Source organism: Odontomachus brunneus, unplaced genomic scaffold, assembly GCF_010583005.1.
Source record: "Odontomachus brunneus isolate Ranch 3 - 2012 unplaced genomic scaffold, Obru_v1 Obru_scaffold_014, whole genome shotgun sequence".
Taxonomy (NCBI): domain Eukaryota; kingdom Metazoa; phylum Arthropoda; class Insecta; order Hymenoptera; family Formicidae; genus Odontomachus; species Odontomachus brunneus.
Genome location: NW_022639464.1, coordinates 257,739 through 284,686, shown reverse-complemented (window position 1 = coordinate 284,686; position 26,948 = coordinate 257,739). Strand labels below are relative to the sequence as shown.

Sequence of the window (26,948 nt, the reverse complement as noted above, 5' to 3'; positions counted from 1 at the left end):
TCGATTTTTCTCGTTATTTTTTAAATTGTTACCTCTACATAGACATTGCAAGCAAAGTTTAATCGCGTTTTGTGTGTATTCTTGTGTTTCAGGCAAGAAAAAATTTCCCTCAGACCCATCTTGTTGTCCGGTATGCGGCGTGACAGTGAGACCTCAAGAATTGGAGCAACATTTTGCCCAAGAGCTCGATCGGCTCTATAAGGTCTCTGCGTCCGCGAGGCCTCGACCTTCTAGGTCGACCTTGCCGCCCACGCATCCCCAAGATCATCCCCATGGATCGATGCTGCATGCCCCATCGGCGGCGGACGGCACCCCCCAAGGTAGATGGGAGACATACAAAAGGATCAAGGCCAACAGACAGGTAACGCATTCGTTGACTTGTATCTTAATCATTCATTGTTAACGCGACAGCTCTATAACTTTCCAAAATTTATAATTTCTCATTTATAGTTTAATACTTACTTTAGTCTTATAGTAACTATAATTCGCGTGGTGATCTAAATACCTTAATTCTTATCCGCTTAAACTTAAAGGAGCATTGAGAATATAACTTGAAAAATAAATAAAAACAAAATTTCTTTATCACAGCCGACTACTAAAGGTAGCTCTCTAGAATTAAGAGGAAGTTCTAGTTTAAAGTCAAAAAATAGATTTTATAAATTTTTTCAAAGAAACGCATAAAGATATCAATGTAAGGTTTTGGTCGTTTATTTATTATTGTTTGCAGTATACAAAAATTATTTTAAAAAAATTGAAATTTTAGTTTCTTTTTACTGAGCGCAGACATCTCTAATTGATAGACAACATTACAATTTGTCTAATAATCGGAAACAACTTGAACAAAAAATTCAAGAAATATATTAAATTGCTGGATAATGAATCTAAATTCTTAGAAAACTTTCAACTTTTAAAATTATTATTTTTCTTGGTACACTAAATAAAAAAAAAAGAAAGAAGAAATAACTCGTAACTTCAAAATGCCGTTTAAATTTTATTAAATTTCGCCTTTCTGTATATAAAGAAGTTCATTCTCAAACAAATTTAATTGTTTTTCAATTTTCTTATCCCGTTTGTGTTTTAGATTATTACATGTACTGTAAAGCCATCCACCAATTAAAGGTCATGTATGATTCGTATTCAGTACAAAAAAAAACTCCACAAATTTTTTTTTAATAATTTTCCATGTCTATAAGTACAAAAACTGGACAACGACATTTCAATTTGTGATTAAAAAAATAACTAACATTAAGATTTGAAAAGGCAAATAAGGAGCAAGCACGTATGTCTTAGTGCTATTAAATACTAATATTACTTTTTTTAATATTAATATGATTGTGGGAGGATAAAATTGTCCAGTATGTTAAACGCACGTATCGAAATTTTTCTTCGATTATCATACCCGGAGAATCAACCTTCCATACTTAGACCGATCCTTGAGTCCCAATTTTTATATATATATTTTTTATTAAAATCCCAAAAACCCCATTAAACCGATGACTCAAATAGATTCATTATATATGTTGCGAAAAAACTGCCTCCGCCAGGACTCGAACCTGGAACCTCCCCACTTTCTGAGCGGGACGCTCAGCCTTTCCATTCGGCCACCGAGGCTTCGACAGTAATTTCGCAACACAATGTTTATAAATTCTCTAAGATGTAAGTTGAGAGAGAAAGAACGAAAGAGTCGATCTCGTAAGAGATATTATTACACGAGATAGCATATTCTTCCTGCCAATGCTTAAGATAAACCGAAATAACAGAAAGCTCCTCGAATAAATTAACTAACAGTAAGATTTCCTTATGTGCCTTTTCAAATCTTACTGTTAGTTAATCTATTCGAGGAGCTTTCTATTATTTCGGTTTATTAAAAAAATAATTTTCTCATGAAAACAATGATAAGTATTATGGTCAAAATTTTGTGTTGATATCTTTACTCGTTTTTTAGAAAAAGAAATTATAAAATTTTCCTAATTTTTCAGCTAACTAACTCAGAACCTTCTCACAAGATCGATTGCGTCGATCAAATATGAAAAACGTAATAATTATTACAATATTTGTGTATTACATTACAGTACATTATACGTGTGTTATAATATTATGTATCATGCATTTTAACGTGTTTCTCATGACAACCGGTATTATAATAACGATATGTGCGTTGTCATTTCTTTTGTGTAGGCCAGAATACGCGTTAAGAATCGGAAGAGAAAAGCGGACGAGACGTCCTGTCCGGTTTGCAGCGAGAGGCTGTCGGGCACACCGGAAGAATTGAATCAGCACGTCGACCGTTGTCTGAACAAGCAGAACAACGGAAACCCGGCCGGGCAGAACGCGACCCTCGACGAAGAGGAGGTCGACGTCGAGGGCGACGCCGAGACCTTCGACGAATACGAGTGGGCCGGCCAGAGAAGAGTACGTGCCACTTCTATGCTCGTTGGTGGTTTCTCTGGTGAGTGATGCTATATTTCGGCCAGAATAAATTACACGCGAATTTATTATGATACGCGCGTAGGCAAATATTTGTAATAAATTCGTGGTTATTGCGCGCCGGCGTAATTTTATTTATGTAAAAATGTTATATCAATATGCATTAAATATATATTTATGTTTGCGTCGCAGAAACATAAAATGAACGCGTGCATGCCCGATAATTGCAAATTTTGTGTGATTTAGGTCGTAATTATGTGTGAGTTTATTTAGTTTGCGTTTTGGGGCATAAAGAAAGCACTTTGTGTCGGGACCAATTCAAAATGCTATTAATAGATTTTGATATCATCAATCCGTTTATCTTAAATATTTCTTCTGAAACTCAAGAAATGTTATCAATTTTTCACATAAAACTATTTTCAGATATATTTTATAATACAGAAACACAGTCGTAGCTAATCGTAAATCGAATGTATTTGCGCATTCAAACTATCTTTACAACAATTAACACCAGTCAAGAAATAGAGACTCTTAGTATTCAACCACATAAAAATTCAAAAATTGAGTCGATAATATTAGGCGCAATAATTTAATTTGCAAGAAGATAATAATTCACGAAGAAATCACGTGCCGAAAGTTTTTCGATATTGTTTGCTGTTTCGTACGATACGATTATACCCATAGACGTATAATACAGAATGCTCATTTGACTGAAAAGAATTGAACTCAAAGAGAATTTGGCTTAAAAATTGAACAGAAACGTCATACTTTATATCACCATTCTGTCTCTGTCTAACATTGTGGAGTGAGGATTTCAGCTCCCCTCCACTGACTGTATGTTTGCCGTGAAACGGAGCGTCCTTGCCAGATGCGCCATACATATCTTTCTCTTGCAATTCCCCTTCATCCCTTTTCACCCCTTTTACTGTTCTGTCTCCTCAGTCGAGGAAACCGAAGACTTTTTCATCCCACCACACGTCGTTAGAAAAAGACAGGTTGGTGATCGTATAGCAACCTTCTATTTTTCTTTTTGACAAGTTTTGACTACGGGAGCGGTAGGAACTATGTGTTGTATTACATTTAGGCATGTCTATGAGTGTACCCTACACAGTTTCTCACGATCCGCGGTGACGTTTTGAGAGACACCCTGTTCCTTCTGCTTCGTAGCCGCGGGTCTCGCCACCTCCTCGAGCAATCGTTCCGGTGCCGGTGGTGGTCCCGGCAACCAGGAAGACGAAGACGTGGATCTGGTGGTCGACGGCGACGACGCCGCCGAATTCGGCCCGGCGCAATATTCCGAAGCGGATGTTGTCGCGCCGCGAATCGACGGCACGCCGCGGGAGCAGAAGGAGCGAGACGCCCTTCGCGAGGCCGTCATTTCCCCAAACGCACCGCACACCCCTCAACAGCTGACACCAGACCAGCTGAGCGCACAGGGTCTGGTCGAGGTGAAGCCAGAGCCTGGCTCTGCGACCCCCGTCGGCCAGCAGAACGACCCCGACGAGGGTGCCTCCGGATCGCCCAGAAGGGACGGCGATACGCCGGTCGTGGAGGCCCTTCGAGGTCGTATTCGCGAGCTCGAGGCTGAAATGCGTGGCCAGCCCTTCAAATGTCTCATTTGCATGGTGAGTTAATCAGCAGAATTAACCAGCTCGTACTTCGCGTTGCCGAACTAAGTCGTGGAATGCGTTTGCAATCTGTGAGAATGAGAAAGGAAACACGTGACTCTAAGAAACACCATTTCGCGAATTCTTAAATATTTATTTCTTTAAAAGCGCGCTTTTACTAACTAAAATAATATACTGAGAGAAATTACCCGATAAAAAATTAACAAATGGATATTTTCGATCAAATTCCGATCAATTTTTATATCTGATCAGAATATCCGATTAAATTTTATCGGAAATTTCCGATCATGATATTTTATCAGATAAACCGATGAAAAAATTATAAACCGATATTTCTCGTCGGATGTTTTCTGATACAAAAATTCATCGGTATTTTGATCGGAAATATCTCCTTGTTAATTTTTTATTGGATAATTTCTTTCAGTGTAAAATAAAGTAATTAATTTGATATTATGGCTAAACATTATTAGTATTTCAGAAAAAAATAGTATATAGCGCGATCTAATAGTTATTAGTCACCTAATAATTATGATCATAAACTACTTTTTTATTCATTGTAAGGAAAGGAGTAGTTTGTGACAAAGTATAAGGGGAGGAGATAAAAATACTTAAATTTCGCGTGACGTAATTGTTGAAACGGCCTCTTACTACATTTGACAATTTATTTGGTTATCGTTATCTTGCAGGATAAGCAAATTAACATCATAAGTAATTAATTTTATTGAGTAATTAATTTTATTGAGTATCACTAAAGTTGATCTCTTATCTTGTTTGACACAAATAAGATATCACTAGAATATCAAAAAATTGCGCTGAAAGAATTAAAGCAATTAGTTCGTCATATACCATATAACTTAAAAATTAAGAGTTTACTCAATTCGATTCTAGTTTCACCATCCGATTTTTTTTCTTTTTTTTTTTTTTAATGTAGGTAAATTCTTCTAACTTTAAGAATATTGTGCATGGAATATTTTTTTTTGGTTTTAAAAAAACACTCTTGAGGCCATATATAAGAGTGAAATGCTCTGGAATCCAAAGAATTCCGCCGAAAATGAGATTGTACAATTTAGGTGTATATATATGTATCTTTTTTTGAAAAATTTTTTTTTTTATTGAAAATAAACGCAACGAGTATCAAAAACGCACTCGGCAGTAAGAAAAGAGGCTTGTGACGCATTTTTCTTCGATGTGCTTCGAAACAGTTGGAAATCGCCAAAACGATGAGACGATTTTCATCAAATTGAAAAGTGTCGCTGGTTTTTTCGCGTCGTGAATTATGCATTTCCGGCTTTTTAAAACGGGCAGGTAAAACAGTCGAATTAAAAAGTATTGCTTCGTTAGCTGAAATTTTATGGGATAATGCATTGTTTGCAAGGAGAATGAGACAAATTTCATAATACCCTCCGTAAAATAAATAAAACCGCCGTAATAATGAAAATTAGGTTTCGAAAGGACTCTGGAAAAACGCGTTTTATTGCCCGAGCGTGACCGAACTGGATCGATTAACTTTCGAACGCTAATGCGGCGCGTGTTCGTAATCGAGTCACCGTAATCAGATTATCGTTACAGTCAACTCGGTTGCTCCCAGAAAGCGAGGAAAAAATAACGCGGCGCGTTTATCGTGTATCCCGCATTATTACGTGCTTGTGACGTTACATTATATTATCTCTTTTCGCATTTTATCTGTATTCGAAAAAAAAGCGCAAAAAGCAACAAACGCGAGCAGCCCGCGCGTACATTCGACTCGTCGTAAATAATCGTAAAACGGGATGTAAAACTCGACGGCGTAAAATTCCGCGTTTCCCATCGGGCACGCGCGACTCTGACACGCCTGAAATATTCAGATTGCCGAATAAATTATCGTCGTGGTAATGCCAGCCGTTCCAAGGAATGAGTAAACATAGAGAAGGTGCCTTTCGCGCTCTCTTGTGACCACAAGTGTTTTCATCAGCGCGATATAGTACACACTCTGCTGAAATTAAGCTTTAACATTTTTTTCAGTAACATCAATCGAAAATCTGGACCTTGCACAATTCTTCTGTTCTTCTGTTCTTTTTAGTTACTGCTGAGTTAGTGTAATAAGTTAGAGAAGAAATATACTCTTCTCGTTTCAACTTATTGCATAAGTTCAGCAGTGCAGCTAAAAAGAACAGACCACATGTATCTACATATTCGTGCATCATGACTGTCGATTATTTCGAAAAAGTGTCAATGTTATCTAGAAGCAACTGTGACATTAGATCTGTTCTTTTTAGCTGAACTGTCTGAACTAGTGTGCGTTGGGGCAAGCAGTTAGAGTGAAACAAAATATATTTTTCTTTGTTACCTGTTCAGTTAAAAGGAACAGATCCGTTGACAGTTCCCCATATTATATAAGACAGATTACTTTCCGAAAAGAGAAGTGTCACGTGACTACATTCTCGTGAAAATTAAAAGTGATTAGAAATATTTTCCAAGATGAATCTCGATTAAGGAAAACTATCGAATTGGAATATTTATATACATACGTATATACATATCAAGATAAATAAAAATATATGGGAGTTTCAACTCGTACCACACTCTGGTGAGTCTGTTTTTTTATTTGTTCTTTTACAATCATAATAACAGCGCCCGAACAATTAGATCTTTCAAACTCACGATTAAGAATCTAATTCCACCAAAGAGCAAAACAAGGCAGAAAATTCTATTTGCACACCAAAAAGCTAATATTAATTTATTTATCTACGAAAACAAGCCCTTTGGTATATATGAGAGATCGGGGCTTTTTTCTAACGGAGTAAGTTGACAAAAATCGATTATTTCTACTATTTTTACCAAATTTCAGGATCAAGCAAGCAGGGATTTCAAAGCTATCTTTGACATGTTTAAAAATCTTGCTTGTATAATTTATTAGAAAATACTAGAAAAAAATCTGTTTTGCAAACTAGCCCCAGTCTTCTCTACTAGTATAATTTAAGAGTTTATAATTAAATTAAAGCTCTTAACAACATTGCCGCTTTTTCAGAATAGTCAACAGTCATGATGCACGAATATATAGATGTGCGTGGTCAAGATTTATGATTGATGCTAGCGGAAAAAATATTCAAGCTATTTCGACGGACTTGTCCGACTTGACTTCATTATAAAAGGTGCGCGATCATATTCGCGATCGTATTTGCGATTGCGCTCAGACCATCTCGCTCGCTGCGAAGCGTTCTCGTTGCTACCAAACATGGTAGTAAAATACTTCACGTGTATCGAACTGCGGTCGTTCAAGATAAACGTGGTGGACGTATTCGCCCTGGGAGAAATGCCACTGACGTAACGGCCGCGGGTAATGACCGTTTTAAATTCATCTTACGAAACTCACCGAGAGAACAGGCTCCAAACGTATCAATCCGACTCCTGATCGCGGAATCCTCGATTCTAAATCTGCCACGCACAAACCTGGCATCCAACTGGAACACAAAAGGAGCTTTGAGCATCGTTGCTCCTATCTGTTTGTACTCGCTTTCGTTTTGTTTGCAACTGGAAACATAAAGGAGATACCAGCGAACGGAGAAGATATTTCAAAGTCTGATTCGAATTGTTTGTGACTCGAAGAGTTCGACATTACATTGTTCAAATTCGTCAAAGGATTAACTTTATCATTTTCTGAAGTATTTTAAAACAGCAAACGGCATTCTCGAAAAAGAAGGTTGTTTTTAAAGAAAAAGACCGGAGCTAGATGTCACATGTTTCAGAATTTCGAAGTTACAATGACTTTGTAGACAATTAATTGCTGTAATTGATGCACAAACATGATAAAGGCAATCTTCCTCTATGATTTTATGCCCACAACGATCCTTTAAACCGTATATTTACGGCTAAGTAAATAGAGGCTAAAAATCACAAAATATTTGCTTCATGGCTTTTGGAAATGTTGTAATTTCAACCCTTCGAAGTACAAATCATTCAGAAAGAAGTAAAGACAAATTATTATTATGACCAAAGGATAACTCCCAGGAGCCGCTCAAGGCACTCAGACCGAGATTCATTGTGTTATTCCTGCATTCATAGTACCGATATAGTGCCGGTACTTATTATTCTACTTCTATTGTCTCAGTATTTGGGACGTGATGACCTCTCTTATATATCTGTGGCGCGTACATTGTTTATACACGGATATGATATACGGGAACTACAGTCTAAAGCCGGACTAAATGGCTGATATAAACAGATATTCGTGGCAAAAATACTCTCAGTGATTTTGCCGTTGCTTATCAAGAAGACACGAGCGCATGAAAATTTTCCAGTTTTATCGGGAATTGAATCTGGTACCTTCGGTGTAGCAGACCTCAGTACGCTGCCTATTACTCCGCTCGCCTCTAGAGACAGATACAAACAATATTTAGAACTTTTCTGTTCGAGTTGGACGCCACGTTTATATCGACACCTACCTATCTGCCTTATCCACGAGTGCTATCGACCACCGCACTTGTTGCGTCTTTGTTACTCGCGAGAACCGTAACTTTCACGTTTTGACTGACTTCGTATATTTTGCCCGACGTTCAAAGAAACATGTGAAACGCATATCGACTGTTTCACCGAACGCGTGGACTTCCTCTTTTCAGGAACAGTACAAGAAGCCAGTCACTTCGGTCTGCTGCTGGCACGTACACTGCGAACAATGCTGGTTGCACACTCTGGTGAGTCTATTTTTTCATTTTTCCTTTTACAATCATAGTAACAGCGCCCAAGCAATTAGATCCTTCAAACTCACAATTGAGAATCGAATTCCACCAAAGAGAAAAACAAGTCAGAAAATTCTATTTGCACACCAAAATGTTAATATTAATTTATTCATCTACGAAAATAAAACCCTTTGGTATACAAAATTTTAGAAACAAAAATACACAAAACAAAATTCCAAGGCAGGTAAATTGTGTGATAAATTTGACAGGCAAATTGTCTCTTTAATTTAAAATTGAATTATATGAATACAGAATTAATTTTCAAGAAGAGGGAATCAGGCAGCACTTAAAATTTCAATAAATAACATTTTTATTTAAGAGTTTAATTAAAGGAATCTCTCAAAACAGTCAATAAATTCTGAATATTTATTCAATTCAAACAGTTTAATCTACCATAATTGATACAATACTATTCAATATAAAAAACGTTAAGAGAGATCGAACTGGATGACGCACGCAGTCTAAATATACTAAAAATTTTACAACAATTATGGTATGATTATAAATTAATTTAATATTCAAACGATCGAGAATACGAGAATTAAAATCCAGACGCGATTTGCTAAACGCTAGCTTGATCAGCGATAAATTGATCTGAAATTGATTTGAACAAAATCACCAAAGTACAAGCAGAAAGAAATTGATCGAGGTCTATAAATATACATCGAAATTCGTCTTCATCCGAAATCACCCTCGATTCCTCGCTGTTTTCTCGATTGTCGTCCCGCATCCAGTCTGGACGTCGGACGACATCTCCGGCCGCAAAAGCTGTCAAGAAACGACGTTTCTTGTCGGTGTTGCAGGGTGCGAAGAAGCTCTGTCCGCAATGCAACATGATTACGTCACCGTCCGATCTGCGACGTATCTACATGTGAGCCGACTCGACATCCCGCCGCATATCCGCGCCTACGCGGCCCTGCGTCGGGAACCGAGTGATGGTCAGCCGTGGCAACGAGCGATCATCGACGAGCGACCCCCTCATCGCCACCGCCCAAACCCCCACAGCCCTCCCGCGGTCGCCCGTGTAAATACTTGTATATTTCTCTGCGTTTACGTAAATTAACTCCCTAGACTTAACGTGTACGTTTATGCATCTTAGAGCTAGTAAATTAACTTCCTTAGTCCACAAACACACATACATAAACAAACACACAACACACACAAAGATCGCCACCCAAGCGTCGCCCCGGGATCACCTCGCCGCAGTTTTGCGCGTCGACGACGATCATTGCCGCCGCATTTCACCCGCGGCCTGGTCCTCCTCCCTGTGGAAACTGCGCGGAGTTTCTTTGCTTCGCGCGTATTATCAAAGCCGTGACTATAAGTAATTTCTTTTTCTTTTCTTTTTTATAATAACTCGTTCAATTCGCGATCACTATTAGGTAGTCGATCACTATTAGTGTCGTTCTCTCGACTCCCTCCAGAGATTTAAGCTCGATCTACAGTGTGCTACTTGCTTCCCGTGCCTTTCCTTTTATCTCTTTCTGACCAAGCCGGGAAAAGACAGAGAACAAGAAACAAGAAGCAAAGAGCACATTGATTGAGCTTTACCTGACAAGTAACTTTCGTTAGGTTTGCATCCACATGATAAATTTCGCACTTCGACGTTAAATTGTTGGATATTGGATTCGTCTCTGTGTGCCTTAACGATATTTTCGCGACGGCAGTTTCTGACCGATCGTGCGATTGCGGATACACCTGAATTGCTTGTGAAATTATGTTCGAACATCAGCATGTTGTATGTTGTACTATAAACATCGCATATACGTCTACGTCATGTGTGTTCACTGTCGACACTTGAGTACTTAACGAAGTATCGCTTGTTGAAGATGTGTCGATACTGCGAAACGTAGGCGGTTTCGATTCCCCCTTGACGAAAATCGTCGTCGTCGTCATCGTCGTCGCCGTCGCCGTCGTCGTTGTTGTCGATCGCGCCGTACGCTCTTCTACAGTATCCTCGTTTCACAAGCGAGATTACAGAATCTTATAAGATTACGCGAAAGGACGACGCGAGAGAGAAAGCCGATCGCACTCGATCGTGGTTCTTGTTTTACGTCTCGAATTATTTACGTCGCACTTTCACGATTGCGTAACAAACCTCTGCCGTCGAACATTGCGTTCCTCAACGATCGGCTTTCGGCGCGTCGGCCGTATAATTACCGAGAAACTTTTAGAACATCGCAAAATCAGTCTCTCTCTCGCGATGCACCTGCGAGCTACTGTAAATACACTAAACGGATCAAGAAGAGAAGTAAGTTCCCCGATCGCTGTTCTGTAATCGAAATAAAAACGATCATGGAATGTACAACTGTGCTGCGTCGTCTCCAATTATTTCTTCCCCGGGCAGAGACAGACGGTGAATCATATATCCCCGTCGGAGGTGCAGAAGACTCTACAGGTACGTGCGAGGATATTTTAGTATTTCGCTTCTAAATTGTCATTTGCTCAAACAGAATAAATAGTTTTATTTTTTTCTCGCTTTAAAATAAGAAAAGCTATCGGACTACAAAAATATCGCCAGAATAACACTCCGGTAACATTTCTTCCTAACATGAAATTGAAACAAGCACATAAAAGGAGCAAATTTATAAGTCAGACTTTTATAAGTCAGACAAAGCAATAATATTCGGAAATTTATTTAAAGAAAGCCATTAAATAAATACATCCGAATTTTACATATGTAATTAATATTTACATATTTAAATTTAAAAAAATTTATATTTATTTTCGTGCGGAAGTGGCACCAGAATATTCATTGCTCTGCAACTCTTGCACGTCTCCCTAGTTTGCATAATTTACATTTGTACAATAGTTTAACCAAAATGTTACAAAAATGAAGATTTCTTGTAAAATAGTGTTATCATATCGGGCCAGAATTTTATTTTCAAACGATTAAATTTTTTGACACTTTTTAAAAGAAAGATTAAAATTCTTTTTTAAATTTACTTCTGCTTTATTTTATAAAACGATACTGAAGTGAAAATAAAATTTTTTTTTCCCGAAAGACTGTGTAATTGCAATATCATTTTATAAGAAACTTTTTCCATTTTCTTGATTGGACTATTATACAAACGCTAATTATGCAAAGCAAGGAGCTGTGCAAGAGCTGCAGACTCGGAATGGCAATGAATGCAATAATGTCATTTCCATACAAACAAAATAAATCTTGTTAAAATGTACGAATATTATACTTAATTACATGTATAAAATTCAAATATATTTATATAGTAATTTTCTTTAAATAATTTGTCGAATATTATTGCCGTCTGAGAAAGCAATCCATCTTCTTAAAAATATTCTTTGATTATTTCTGCGTTTCCTTATCTTTCAGTTTACGTAGATATTCTCAGAACAGATATGAATATCCTAAGACAATTAGATGGAAGATATTAAATATACTATCAAGAGTAAATTATAAGATTAAGGATACGTATAAATCATCGAGAACTTTATGCATAAAAGAACACTAACGTTCTTTATTCGGCGAATGTAAGACGGAATTAAAGGTAGGTTTCTCTTTCAGAATCAGGTAGTTAGTTATCTGGCTTGTACAAGGTAATGTTATTGGGTTCTAATTATTCATAATCTTTGTTGTTTAATAAAGTCCTGATTGCCATGTTGCGTTACATGAGTTATCAAAACCGATAATTATTTTATGCAAACCAGATAATTGATTGGGACCAATTTGGTCAGAATTATGAGATAAATTTCTAATGAAAGAGTATGTCGCTAACAGGAAATGTTTGATCTCTCTATTTTCTAGGTCGATTTAATATCGTCTTCTATAAACGCACATTTCAATAGACAAGTTTGCGGAAACGTACTTTTAAAATCATATTGCAAAATAAGAGAACATCGAAAAAACACCGGGACGAAACGCTTCTTTCAAGTTCAAGCTACACTCCAAAACAAATCCCGACTCGACTGCGTCAATGTACTCGCGCGCTCTAATGAGAGAACAACTCTTAAAAATGCACTGTAGCGTCCTGTGAATGTCTAACGTTTAATTTCCGTCCCTTATCTCCGTGCCGCCCCGAACGAGCCGCTGATTAAAGCCTGAGCGGCCGAGGGCGACAAGAGGTCGCGGCGCAGGGAAGCCGAAAGGTCACCGCGAAGGTGGTGTTGCGAGAAAAAGGGTCACGCAAAATGGCGCGGCAGGATACGAGCTAGCCTGGCTAGCCAGGTGGGGAGAGGTAGAGACGGAAGTGGAGGTGGCGAAGACGGAAGTGGAGGCGGCAGCGACGGCGGCGAAAGTGGCGGCGAAGGTGGAGCTCCCGACGTCGCGCTCCGCAGCCGCGAACGTATGGATCCGCGTGGCGTAAGGGGTCGCGAGGGGGTGGGAAAGAGTGCGAAATCCTGCGAAAGAGCGCAGGCGGGATGCACTCGGGGGTAAAAGAGCGCCCCGGCAAGATGGTAGCTCAGTTTGCCGACGCGACGCCCCAACGTCCCGGCAAAAAGAACGACAAAGAGTCGAGCGGCTGTATGGAGTCCGCTCGCTCACTTCGCCGAGCTCGTTGCGCGTTAAATAAATGACGCGTTATAATCGAGGGAGAAAGTGGACGAAGGAAGAAGGTCCGACTAGACATTTATCCCATTATCCTGATCAGGTTGATCCCAATTAGTTATCTGGCTTGTACAAGATAATGTACAAGATAATGGATTATTGGGTTCTAATTATTCATAATCTTTGTTGTTTAATAAAGTCCTGATTGCCATGTTGCGTTATATGAGTTATCAAAACCCGATAACATTATTTTATGCAAACCAGATAATTGATTGGGATCAATCTGGTCAGAATTATGAGATAAATTTCTAATGAAAGGGTATGTCGCTAACAGGAAATGTTTGATCTCTCTATTTTGCGAGGCGGCTGGAATGGTAGGTACAGGCAACTTTAGTTGATCTCCTAGAGCTGTTGGTTAAGTGAAGGTAAGGGAAGTGAAAGGACGTGTAAAAGTTTCCAGCTAATCTTAGATCGCGAGAAGTACGCGCACTCAATCAGTGAAACTTACATGCACAGTTCAAAGTAGCACTCGCAGTTGGGGGAAGCTATTAACGTTTCCATAGCTCCGTGTACGTGATATACGACCGTACGCGTTTCGCAAACTGAGCGAGCCACGCGCGAACATTCTTTACAGCGTCATTTGTTGCTAATAATCCCCGCTGGATTTATCGTGCTCTAATCGGTGTGCCACGACGTAACAGCTTGGTAACGCGCCCCAGTCTCGCTCCAATTCTTGCCAATTGTCCTGGTCTCAAGATCAATCTGTTCCTTCAGCCGTTCGATTAACTATCGGTTCGATAAGCAATATTACCTATTGTTCCCACCACTAATCTTTACATATTGGTGAGTGTTTTTCCAAGGAGATAGACTGTAAAACACCCTCTGACGAATACACCATCATCATCGGTAAGGGACAGTCGATGAAGAAAAGGCTCAGAGCCGTTCCCGCGGAGGCGGATGATAGTAGGGGTGGAAAAAGGAGAGAGAGAGAGAGAGAGAGAGAGAGAGGGAGAGAGAGAGAGATAGAGAGAGATAGGGGGGAGGGAGGAAGAGAGAGAGACAGAGGCAGGGCGGCTGCGGAAAAGGTCCGGGAAACCCAGCTGAACGACAGAACCTCCCGCAAAAGGTGGGCACGTAGGTGGAGGCGGTGAAAGCTCCGCCTCTCCACCGTGTGCTTTCCATCGTATTTTCCATCGAGCAACGCATTTTCCTACTTACGCGCGAGTTCACGCAACGAGAAGCTCACCAGCTCGTTTCCCCGCAGTCAATCCCGCGGAACGCCGCGAAAGATGTCTCCCACTTACCCCTTCCTGCTCGCGAGCTCTTCCCCTTCTGAGTCATTGAACTCTATTCCTACACCTGGCTGCATAGAAATGGGAAACGCTCAGCGTTACCGTCCAACTATCGGCATATACCTAATAGTAGTGAGCGCAGGAAGGAAATGTCGTTGAAGGTATGGACCGATGGGACACGCGAGGATCACCACGAGCCAGCAAAATAGGACGAGGAACCAAGTAGGGATTCAATCAATACCATGCGAAATCGCGACAAAAGAAGTTAGACGCGTGTACAACAGCTCGATCACCAGTGATTGATGATCATACTAAAGTCAAATGCACAAAATAGCCCCTACAACTTGGCTAATGGGATTTTTCTTCTGGAAAGCAAGTTTCCATTATCTCTTCATTAAAGTACTTCAATCTAAACCTGAACTTTGAATCATATCATTTTTTGGCAAAAGTCCTTCCAATAACCCAATTTGGGCAAACTGTGGAATCATGATATAAGATGGAATCCATTAGACATTTGTAGATTTTGAAGTGATTTTTCATACACAACATTGATGACATCATTATATAGTAGAATGCTTTGAAATATCTAATGGTCCAAGGTTCATAGTCCATACCGGACCATCTTTAAAAGTGGACCCCAAATAAAGGACGAAATCGTATTCAAAACCCTATTGGATAGTCTTCCGGTCTCTCGCTCGCGATGTAGTTAGAGAGCCATAGGCTTCAACAGCCAAGCGGCAGTATGCAGCCTAGTGCCGGATCATGACCGCGGTCATGACGTGCCAGTAACGTAAGCAGTATCGCAATCCAACACAAAAGCGACTACTCCAACCCACATAGCATCCCACACGTGACAAGCGCTCACGAGCGTCTGGCTCAATCCGCGACGTCGTCGATTCCAAAGAGGCGTCCCGGCACCGCAGAAGGGCGTGTTTCTCGCTTGGCGAGCAACGAGAACTCGGGAAGGGATGACGACGCGCTTCCAACACACGGCGCAAGTCGGCCACCCGCTTCCGACGCCTGCGGACTCGAACAGGTCGCGCAGTTTGCGCTGCACGTTCCCGCCTACCATTTTGCCGAAGAGGGGACAGACCGCGTCTGAAAGGTCCTTCATCCTCCGCCGCTCAGACCCCGCATCCTACGGCACCTTCGCGGGCGTCGCCGCGAAGGTGGCAGAGAGAGAAAGAGGGTTCCCAGGTGCGCATTCCTCGCGGTGTCTTCACGTCGTTCCTTTCGCGTACTCCAGTGTCCCCCCCTTCAACATCGCTCTCTATGTCTCTCTTTCTCTCTCTCACTCTTTCCTTCCCATTCGTACTCCTTCCTTTTCATTCTTTTTCCTTTTTTCTGGCTTGTCGCTCGCTATCTCTGTCTATGAATTTCTCTTCCAAGAGGAGGAGAGAGTAAGAGCGCCCGTTTGCACGTGCATGGACTGAGAACGGGAATGGTGCAGTCGACCGAATATTTTCACGCACGGGTCACGGCAATTTGCACAGGTCAAATTTGATTTCCACTCGCGTGAAATAATTGCAGGTAATAATAAGAGGTGATGTGGGCGGCGAAAAGGTAGCCACTTGGATGTATCTGTGAATCCAATTGGTGTGGACTATTTACAGATTGAGGGTCAAGAGTTTGATCGGGAACTATCAAAATATATGAAGCTCGCTTCTATCCTTTCAGCTCTTCGAGGATTATTTCTTTGCTCTTGGATAAAAAAGATGATAGTTCTTTTTTCATATATGTTACTTTTTATTCAGAACTTTATTATTAATGTTAGAAAAATTTAATAGCGAAATCTAACAAGAACTCCTCGAATCTACTTTTACTTAACCCCTGAACTTTCTAACATCTGTATATTCTGGAAGATCAGTCTATGTTTAATACACATGGGAATTGAAGAAGCTGGTAGAATTAAATGGAATCAGAAAAGATTGATCTAGACTTCAGAGCATTAAAGTAGATGTTAAATGGAATATTGAGACCGAAAGACAGTACGATCAATATGGTGTCTCGGGTCGTCACCCTTATTTAGATGATAGATGGGAATCACATGTCTCTTCTCATTTTTAGTTTATTTTGTTAGTTTCACTTATCTAGCTGACTTTAAAAACAGTCTATATATAGTCTTATTTAAATAAAAAATAGTTTCCTTTTGGGAAACTGAAAGTCCCTTCAGGACTTATATCATTCTTGTAAAAAAGTTACTTTAATACAATTAATCAATATAAATGGCACCTAAAAACCACACAATTACATTTTCCTCACTCTTCTAAATATAATTATATGTTTGTTCTGGGCTGTCTGCATATGTATTCTGTTTCTTAGCTAAAAAGAAAGAAAAAGAGAGAAAGAGACCCTCCTGCCATAAAATTTCCGTTTCCGTTTAAAATTAAGTCGAGAACGACCTGTTAAATTCAACACGATGCTATTTTCATTTTAAAAAGCGCGATTACACGGTCTGTCGTCACTTCCTCGCCGCGATCAATTGCCTTAAAAGTGGTCTCGCGCGCAATCGTCACGTTTACATCGAGGCAATCGCTCCGTTACATTTGCAGCACGCTGACAGCGCGTAGAGGGGATGGCTCCCATGTATGTGTGCGCTTCTTACTTCAGCCACACTTAGCCGAAGTGAGAGGCGCACACAGACATAAGAGCCATCCCCTCTATGCGCTACAAATGTAACTGAATCGGCATCCCTGATCGAGGCTCGAGCAGGACTCGTATCGGTGTTACACATCGGAGGTAAGCGGGAGCGATTCCATTTACGAGAAGGGATATGCGCAATTACTTACCGATAAAGGTATCGCGGGCAAAAGTGAATTCACGCTGACGAATTAATTGATGCTGTTGTAAATGCGACGCGCAGCTGTAGCGTTATTCATGGTCTACAGGTGCGATACAGGCGACGACGACAGGTTAGCCGCGGTGCACTTCCTGTTGTATGCAAATGCGTTCGGCGGGAGCCCGTGATGCCGTCGAGACATTAATTCTCCAAATGACACTGACGGCTGCAATCGCTTTCAACGCGCCTGCAAACGGAAAGGCCGCCTCTGTTCCGTAAATGCGCGAAATAAATTATTATTCGCGAGAAACACGACGATCGGGTTTGCGCGCGGCGATCGCTTATCCTATCGAATTAATTTTGTCCTCGGCTATCGCGACGCGCGATCTTATTCAATGAGACGAAAAGCGGAAAGCGCGCAAAGTAGCTGGCGTGAGAACATTATGACATTACGTAATATTGATTAGAGAAACGAAAGAGAAAGGAGAGAGAGATATCTCTTACGTGATAAACACACTTTCGACGCAAAGATCTTTGGCTTCTAGCGAAATCTGGGGTCGTTGATTGAAATTAATTTGCGGAAGAGTAAACTGAAATGTTCGTATGGATGCGTAATCCGGTCTTATTATTATGTCACTGTAAGTGAATGTAACGTTTCGATCTGTATTCTCCGATTTTTATCGATCACACCGAGAAAATCATCCGATTTTTATCGATCATACGAGAAATATCATTCTATCGCTAAGAGAAACGAAGGTTTAATTTACCTTTTTTTCTTTCTAGATAATACTTATCTTTAATAAAAAATATTTCCTAAGCAATAGTCTCAAAATATACTCATTACAAATTTTTAAAAAGCTCATCTCAAAAGTATTCAAATGTCAAAAGAAAAATTGATACTCCTCACGAGAATGTCATAAAACTTTATTAAAGGAAAGCTTGGTTCGACTCTATATAGTAAGTAAACAGATTTTCTTTTTAATTTAATATTGAGGAATTAAACTAAGGATAAAATAATTGAAAAAAAGCAGTTGAATCGACGAAATCAGCAGTCACTTGCTTTTAAAAAAATATACTTATTGAACAAATTACGCGTTAGTGCAACAATAAGTTGCGTTAATATGATTACTGACTAAATCGCAATCATTGAATCAATTGATAAGTATCATCACAGCAACTATGTAATTCATTCAATCGACTAAACTTTTGCTTGAACAAACTTATTCATTCAAACGAAATCTCATTAACCACTATTTTCTCAATGTATTCTTGGTTAAAATGCTAACTTTACCAAAATTCTGAGTGTATTTTGAATAAATTTGATACTTATGATAAACTCATGCCAAATTTGCGGATATATGAACTTACTATAATAAATTACTATAACAAACTTACTATAATAAATGTTTCTTGAAACAAAACATTTTCTTGAATGCAGCACGTATTTTTCTGTGTACAGAAAATGAATTTCCGCGGAAGGATGGTAAAGCAAAGGGGATTCATATTAATAAATATATTATTTATTTAACTTCTATATTATCGTTATAATAATCAATTTGCAATATATTTAATCTATACTTAATAACCGATAACATATAATGTAATATATTTATGATCTGACTTGTGGGTGGCATGATCGCGTCTTTGCGTGTGTCTTTGTACGTGTCTTCGCACGTGTGTATTTTGGATGTATTTACGTGTGCGGTGTGTGGACTCTGTAAGGGTGTACTTACGTCGAATCAAAGGCACAATTGGTGATTTCGAACGAACGTGTAATTGACCTACGTGTTTCTCTTTCTCGATCGCCCTTTAAACTCCTCGTCACTTCTATTCGCGTGGCACTACTGTGTATCAGGTTCAAGAAAAATTGTCAATCCTAAGATGTCAAGACCGAGTCCCCCAGCGGGACCGTGAAAGGGTGAGCGAATTAACTACATCGGCAAGAAGTTACATACATATCGAAATTTCTTTCCTTTCTTATCGTCAGTGTCAACAGTCCCCAGGTCGAAGTTCTCATCCTACTTTCGACCCAATGTTCCACTTAACACCTACTCTGATACTCTAAAGCCTATATCAACCTCTTTTGATTCTATCTATTTATCTACTAACTTTGCCGAGTGGTCCTCTTTAGAACCTACAAATATTTGTGTGTTTTCTGTGCTGTTTAAAGGCGCCAAGTAGGACTTTAGTTTCCACGTGTATTAAACGTACACTGATCCTTGAGAATATACAGCTTGAGAATATACAGTTAGAAAGTTCAGGTCGAAAGTAGGACTTGAATTTCGATTCGAGTTGTCTCCTGGATGTAACTGCCATTCAAGAAATCGAGCGACGCGTCGTTTCGATGTATACCGGATCGCTTTTGGGTCTCCAGGTCGCTTTTTCGCCGATGTGTTCCGGTGATGTTCACGCGAGAGCGCGAATCTCAGTTTATCTGCATTGTCGAAGCTTCCGAGCGCTTCTATGGCGATCCAATTTGGCGATCAAGGCGATCTGATTTGCATCGAAACAGGACATAGCCTCCACGTTTCTCGCGCGTCACCGCGGCAGCAGACGCGGTGGTGTAACCAGCTGGGACGCGTTAAACTTCGACCTTGTAAGGTGAGCCAGGGATGTGATCGTCGCCCCACTTGACGATCACGATATACTCGCCCCGGTCGCGCGCCAGGTAACTCACGTTGTAGTTGTTGCGGCCCGTGTGCTTCATGTAGACCTCTTCACATGGGCCCTTAGGTCCGTACACGCCGACGTAGAGAATATTGTTACCTGCAATTACGGCGTCAATTAGGGTCGAACGTGCGCGATCAGGCGCGATGGTTAATTGGACGACGCGACGATCGTTTAATCGCGTTACTCGTAATGACGATAATGAAGATCTCGTCGAACTGACATAGCACCATACAGCATACTTCCCATACCGCACTAAATGTCCGAAATACATCCCAGAGACGTCCCAGAGACGATGTGATATCTTTGGTCTTTGAGATATATTTCGGATATCTGTACTGTATAAGTTCCTTATTGATATTAATAATAAGTAATTTAATATGAATAATAAATAAATATCAAAAAGCAAGATATAATCGATGGATTAAGGAAACGACTCGCTCGTGAGAGACATAGAGCGTGTTGATAACGAAAATATAACTTATGACGATAAATCTGATGGCAGTGACAGAACGTACCGGCATCTCCCGCGCTCACGGTGAACTGATTTTGTTTTCCTAAGTAAGCTTTCTTGAGACCCATCCCTTTGCTCGTCACTTTGCTCGCGTCAGACTTGAACAACGGCAATACTGGACCGGCCTGCTTGGACTTCGATATCTTTTGCACAGTCTCCACGACAATCGAGCTTGTCTCTTGTGCACCCCTCTCAGCCAAGTCCGAACCTACAACAGTAATTGCACTCAGAAAAATCCTTCGGCTATCAGAACAAAAACTCGTTAACTGTTTGACGATCGTTAGGAAAACAGATCGAACAATTATCATTGCAAATCATTCTCATCATTTGTCATTTTAACAACCTACTTTATCTGAGATGCAAATCACATTTGTTCTCGTCTATTTATGTTAGTTGTGTCTTCATTACAGAAGTGTTACTTGAAGCAGCAAATCGAAAGCAACAAACCATTTGTTGCGGATACCGATATGTTGTTAAATTGGCAAAACTTTTTCTTTCAGTGTACTTCTAAATCACGCACACCGTAAAATGCTGAAAATGAACGTATACTGAAAGAAAATATTTAAGAAATAAAAGATACTTATTCCACATTGGGTACTAGTAAGATATTTACTTAAATTTAAATCTATTATTTAAATAATTGCTCTCATAAAAGTTTGAAGAAAATATGTATCGTCTTATTTCGAAGACGTATTAATACAAGTAAATGATAGTATCTATCCGAAGATATTTCTTAAATTTTATATAGATTTCAGTATAGAGAGATTTCTGAGTTCTTAGGTCGAAAGATAATATGGATTTGTAAAAATAACAACGATAATAATAATAATAATAATGATTAAGCGAAAGATTTCTCTAATAACGTAGCTTCCACGTCAGTTTACGTCAATCTCAGCGTTCTCAGTACTTCACGTTCTATCGTATGATGTATCATACACATCTTGAACGCAATAAGGACACACACCTGTGCAAGGAACCTTGTATGGCGAGCCCACGATGTGGTATCCGTTGTATTTGATGCTGATGTAATAATCACCCGGCACCAAAGGCGTGTACCTGACTTTGTAACCTTCCTCGACCTCCGTGCAGTCCATGGCGACCTTGCTGGGTCCGTCAACGGTGACACCAAGCGCGCCGCAGCCCGCGTTGCAGGTGTCGATGATGAAGTCGGTCTTTTGACCGGTCTTAATCTCCTTGAGACCGTTGCCGTAGGCGTGTAACGCCGCCGGGTCAGCGTCTACCTTACCGACTTTGATACGATAGGGACTGCCGGTTATGTGCACGCCGTTAAACTTGATGTGAATCTGGTGGATGCCATTCTCCCTCGGCATAAACCTCACCGAGTACGTATCCGCGTCGATGCTCTGGATGAAGCAGTCGTCCTCAATGCCGCTCGGCGAAACGATCTGAAATAGATCGATCGATGTTACTCAAAGTCAGTCTTTAGTTTTCCCGTAAAAATTTTTAAGGGCATGAAATACTTTTGACGCGCCCGTGGAAAACTTAATTATAAAGTTCTGTTTTTCGTTTTTCGTTTTTTTAATTTTATTATGAAATTTGATATGAATTTACATTATATATTAGTAAAAATGATTCCAAATTAAGAAACAAAAGACAAAATAATGGCGGAAGTGCAGCCTTTTGAAACATCTTTTTTTTATAGTAGGTCTGGTAACCTTTTATAAAAATTTCTGAGCAGAAAAAGAAAAATATATTCTTAATTTGCGAGAAATTCTTTAAAAGTTATTAGAGTCGATTTTTTAATAAATAATTCTTCAAACCGAAGTTATGTAAAAAAAGTATTTAAAAAAAATTTGTTTCGACAATGTAAACTTTGACAGGCTAGTACAGTCGCAATTTTTTGAAAAAAATCGGATTTTTTATTTTTAACTATTAAAGAAAAAAATTTGTGTTTTGAGGATTTAAACTTTCCACACGCACAGCAAAAGCGTTTTATCCCCATAAGTGTACTAAGAGAAAATATATGAAATACAAAATATATTTATTCGGTGAATACTAAAATATAACATATTTACTTATATTAATGTATACATTTTTATACTGACAATATTTTTCAAATGAAAAAATATGTATTTTCTTCAAACCTTGACTTCTCATAAGTGCAATTATTTATTCCATTTAAATAAAAGAATTTAGATTTCTAGATAAATATTCTAGACAATATATTATTAATATCCGTTGATTAATTAAATTTTTTTTTATTATTTTTTAATATTTTGTTCTCTCACATAGTGCAGTAGGAAGTTGCTTTGTCATTTTTTATTTCGTCGTTAGACACTTGTTTGTGGACATTTGTTTTTTCAGATATTTTATCGTCTATGATACTTCTTCGTTTGTTATATTCCACTGTTTACATTTTTTCGTTTGTGACGTTTCTCTTTGCATTGTTATCTTGTATACAATCTTCAGCTTCTTAGCTTGATAATGTTTACGATTAAATGTCTTACGAGAAAGTAATATATAACGAAGTATTCATAAACACTGACTTCTAGCATAATGAAGTTAAAAAATGACATATTCCTCTTTTAAATTTTACACACCATGTTAAATCATGACGTTATCTGACGTTAAGTCATCTGTAATAAGACGCGATTCCGGGTGTCATCAGCAAATTTGCTCCACAATAACCAATGAAGTGTCGCCGTGTTTTTTTAATGTGCCAGCAAGTAATTTCTTTATTTAAGTTCCGCCCATTTCAATTTATGGACATTTCTGTCGCCTATAATTGACATTGTATGACTTGTAAAGTCTGATTTTTCTTTTTCTCCGATGATGTAACTGATGAACATCGATGTAACGATGATATAATCATCGTAATAAATGATTTGACTGTTGCTTTGTCTGAACGTTGCATATTTTACAATACTATAGGCCCGATGCTTTCGAAGCGAGAGTAGTGGGCCGCAAAAAGTCAAGCTCAAAAGGAGACATCGCGACTTTCAAGCGAGGTGCCACATTAAGGGAGCACGCGGCACGACGCTACTTCCTCGCGTTGAGACTCTCCACGTGACTCATCCCGACTGTGTACACATGGTGCACAGTAAAAATACGTTCGCGGTCCCACCTACGCGGTCTGATGTGGCAGCGTCGTTTCACAAGCGCGAGTTATTTATGGCGCTCCTGCACACCTCCTCCTCCTCTCTTTCGCAAGGAGATTTATTGGAAATTACGCCGACGTTATACGGCCACTCGAGTCACTTGTTGTGCCGGCGGAAAGGAGCGAATTACCTTCGCGTCCAGTTCACCTTTGGCGCCGTTCTTGCGCACCAAGAAGGTGTACGGTTTGTCGGGCTGCACTCCGCTGTCGGGGAATTGCGCGACCTCGAGTTTGTGCGCGTCGCCCATCGCCGGCGAGATGTAAACCTTGTGCGGCGAGTCAGGAATGTGCTGATCGTTGAACTTAATTCCCACCCTGTATTCGCCTGAAAACAAACGCCACGTGGCGATTAGTGCAAAAACGGATGAGTTAGGGATGCACACTGAGAAAAAATAATATTTTAAACATTATTTGTGGCAGATAAAGTTTATTTCTAGGAAATTAAGTTTGTTTCCGCGAAACAAAATTTATTTTTGCGAATAAACTTTATATCCCACGAAATAAATCTTCAAGTATTTTTTCTCACTGTAGCATCGATGGTCGATCAACAAGCATTATCGAGACTGACCGCATTGACGTAAATATACGGTAAATTCAATGTTGCGTGTAGATGTTTCTAGTTAAGGCTAAATGCGTTTAATTTATCAGTCTGTGGAACACGCATGACCTGATTCTCTATGATGGTCCCATTTAAAATTCGACTGAAACAACTAATAATCAGGTTTTAGTCGGAATAAATTTACAATGTACATAGAGAAAAGTTATATTAATTGAAGTTTCAATAAACGAATTTAGTTCCAATAAACGAATTAACGCGTTTTAATTGAAGGATACAGAATTCCTGAGGTTCTTATCATCGAAATTTGGCTCTAAGAAGTAGAAATTCCGTTTTCATCAACCAAAACATCAGTTCGTTCGTTATAACCAAACATCATGTTGTACGAGTAAACTTTTTCCCGTAAAATAATAAAAAAATTAGAATACATCATAAGCTTTTGTTGTGCGATTAATATTCATGTGAATAGATCATATCTTCAATGTTAACATCTCCCAAGTGAAACACGTTGTTTAAGGTATTATTATTATAGATGCGCGGTACATTTAGGGCGAACTACGGCCTCTGCTCCACAATCGAGGGGAAACCTCGCGAGCACATCCGCTCTCAACGGATTACCGAACTAACCATCGCCTTCCTGAGACTCCTGCGGCTCGTTTCCGGTCAGGACGAACTGCTTGGTGGCTGTGAAAGTAGCCATCGACCCCGAACTACGTCACGGGTTTCTCTTCCGGAAGTGAAGCCCCAACGTCAAGGGAGCAGGTTGTCTTGGCAGACGAAGTGAGAGAGCAAGAGATAGAGCGAGGAACAGGAGAGAATCGGGGGGTTGACTACAAGGGTTCGATCGAAGGGGGGATGGAAAGAAGAAAAAAGAAAAGGAAATAAAAGGGAGGAAGAGAAAGAGAGAGAGAAAAAGAAATAGGAGGAGACGAGCGATCGCAGCTGTAGCCGAAGGTTGGTCGCGTACCACTACTTTTCCTCGAGTCGATCCTGATCTCGATTCGTCCGCGAGCTTTCTCCCCTTGCCTCCCCCTCGTTCCCCGCGCCATCGTGTTTCGCTTCGCGCCTCTGTGCCCCCTCCGGACACCCCACCCTTCCGTCACAGCCGGCTCCCACGGGCCCAAATATAACCATCGCGCTAATCCGCGTCCAGCCGCGAGTGGCCAACCGGAGCCAAAATATGGATTCACCTTAACAAATATAGACGGTGATATTTCGGGATCGGGACCGAGAGAGAGAGAGAGAAAGAGAGAGAGAGATGAGGGGAGAGAGAGGAAGGAAGAGGGAGGAAGAGGAGAGGGTAGGTGTAGAGCGACGACGATCAACGAGCCACCCGAACCGGGGATTCATTAACACTTGTTGTGGATGACCGACGTTGATCTACGTCCGCGGCTACACGCTGCGCACGTAAATCCGACCGCATGTAAATACAGGATGTCCCGTCATCGACGGGAGTTGTTTCAGTGGCGATTCCCCGGGTGAATTTAGTGTCGAGAATTTGGCAAAATTTTAGCGGGAGCGAGTGCTCGTTGGTGTCGACTATCGAACGTTGGATATCCAAAGTCTGTCGCGCTAATTGAATCTCTGTTAGCTTCTCGTCTAGCGAATATTGGATCGTTTATGATGAGAATATAAAAGAAGATATTGCTCACGTTTGCTTCCTTCAGTTACACATTGGTATCAAATTGACGAAATTTAAGCATGTGATAATTGAATGTTTTTTATTTAATACTAATATAGATTTCGACTATTCTAATTAAAAACAACTAAAGACCCAACACAAGATCTCTAGGGGATGTTCTGGGGACGTTCTCAGGACGTCTTTAGGCAGTATATCCTGTGTTGTTTAGGAGATATACTGGAAGAAAAAATGTCTAATAAAAAGTACTTACTCGGTGGAAACTAATAACATATTTATTAATTACTAATTTATTAGTTACTTTTACTTGTACTAATATCAAAGATTTTTCAAATAAGAAAAAGAAAACGTTTACTCAAAACCTTAAGTTAATTTTTCATAAAAGTAATTGTTTATTTAAGTAAATATGTGTTAATATCCGCCGAATAAATAGTTTTTTTCTAGATATTTTTTTTCAGCCTATAATAAATAGGAAATATGTGGGATGACTGTATTCTGAATATGAGAAGATACCTGAAGATGTTTCTCCGTTTTGAAAAAAATTTAGGAGTCAGTAACATCTCATATTTTAAGTGACAGTTACTCGCGCGTCTGACGTAACGGCTATCGAAAATATGAGATCGTCAAAAATAAAGTGGAACTGCGTTCGTCTCGATATTATACGATTTCAGCCGAGCACGACGAAATCCAACGTCCACATCATGGATGATTTAGCGCTCGCGCGAGCACCATCGACGATCCACAGAATCCGCGCGGATAATTTTGGACGAACGTCTGTGAGTCATTCGTGAACGACGGCGTACGATCGATTATACGCACGGCGAGAATAATCCACCGCGATACAAAGTGCAGGATCGTAAGTCGTGGGGCGAATGCTCGATCCGTGACGCAGGCGGGGTGGATTAAGCGTGCGAGTTAGTCGCGTAAATATATAGGAACCGGCATTGCTATCTTGGAATGCGAACCGTTTTTGTAACAATCGCGACAAATGAGAATGATATATCGACTTTGGCGAATGTCCATTCTCTTCGCAGCATCTGATGAACACTTCGCTGTGAGAGTCGGCTAGCTTTCACACGATGCTAATTCCCGAAAGTAGCACTTTTAAA

General features: G+C 39.9%; 2 protein-coding genes across 22 annotated transcripts in view; one reads left to right on the top strand and one right to left on the bottom strand.

Annotated features, from left to right (window-relative positions):
- The window catches only part of LOC116841207 (E3 ubiquitin-protein ligase Rnf220-like), a 362,999-nt gene that overhangs the window by 269,977 nt on the left and 66,074 nt on the right, over positions 1-26,948 (top strand). For 8 of the 13 annotated variants that reach the window (XM_032808877.1, XM_032808876.1, XM_032808878.1 and 5 more), the window contains 4 exons: positions 93-361; positions 2,179-2,449; positions 3,595-4,052; positions 8,651-8,725. In XM_032808877.1, the coding sequence (XP_032664768.1) occupies positions 93-361; positions 2,179-2,449; positions 3,595-4,052; positions 8,651-8,725 (1,073 nt within the window). Of the gene's footprint in view, positions 1-92; positions 362-2,178; positions 2,450-3,594; positions 4,053-8,650; positions 8,726-9,504; positions 11,076-26,948 lie in introns of those variants that run through there. The other 5 variants (XM_032808885.1, XM_032808879.1, XM_032808887.1 and 2 more) reach the window with 5 other exon arrangements.
- Positions 18,865-26,948, bottom strand: part of LOC116841204 (filamin-A) — a 73,880-nt gene continuing 65,796 nt past the window's right edge. For 6 of the 9 annotated variants that reach the window (XM_032808865.1, XM_032808867.1, XM_032808866.1 and 3 more), the window contains 4 exons: positions 23,776-23,969; positions 21,491-21,932; positions 20,531-20,734; positions 19,140-20,111 (listed from right to left, as the gene is read on the bottom strand). In XM_032808865.1, coding sequence (XP_032664756.1) covers positions 19,927-20,111; positions 20,531-20,734; positions 21,491-21,932; positions 23,776-23,969 — 1,025 coding nt within the window. In that variant the 3' untranslated portion in view covers positions 19,140-19,926. Of the gene's footprint in view, positions 20,112-20,530; positions 20,735-21,490; positions 21,933-23,775; positions 23,970-26,948 lie in introns of all 9 variants that reach the window. The other 3 variants (XM_032808873.1, XM_032808869.1, XM_032808870.1) reach the window with 1 other exon arrangement.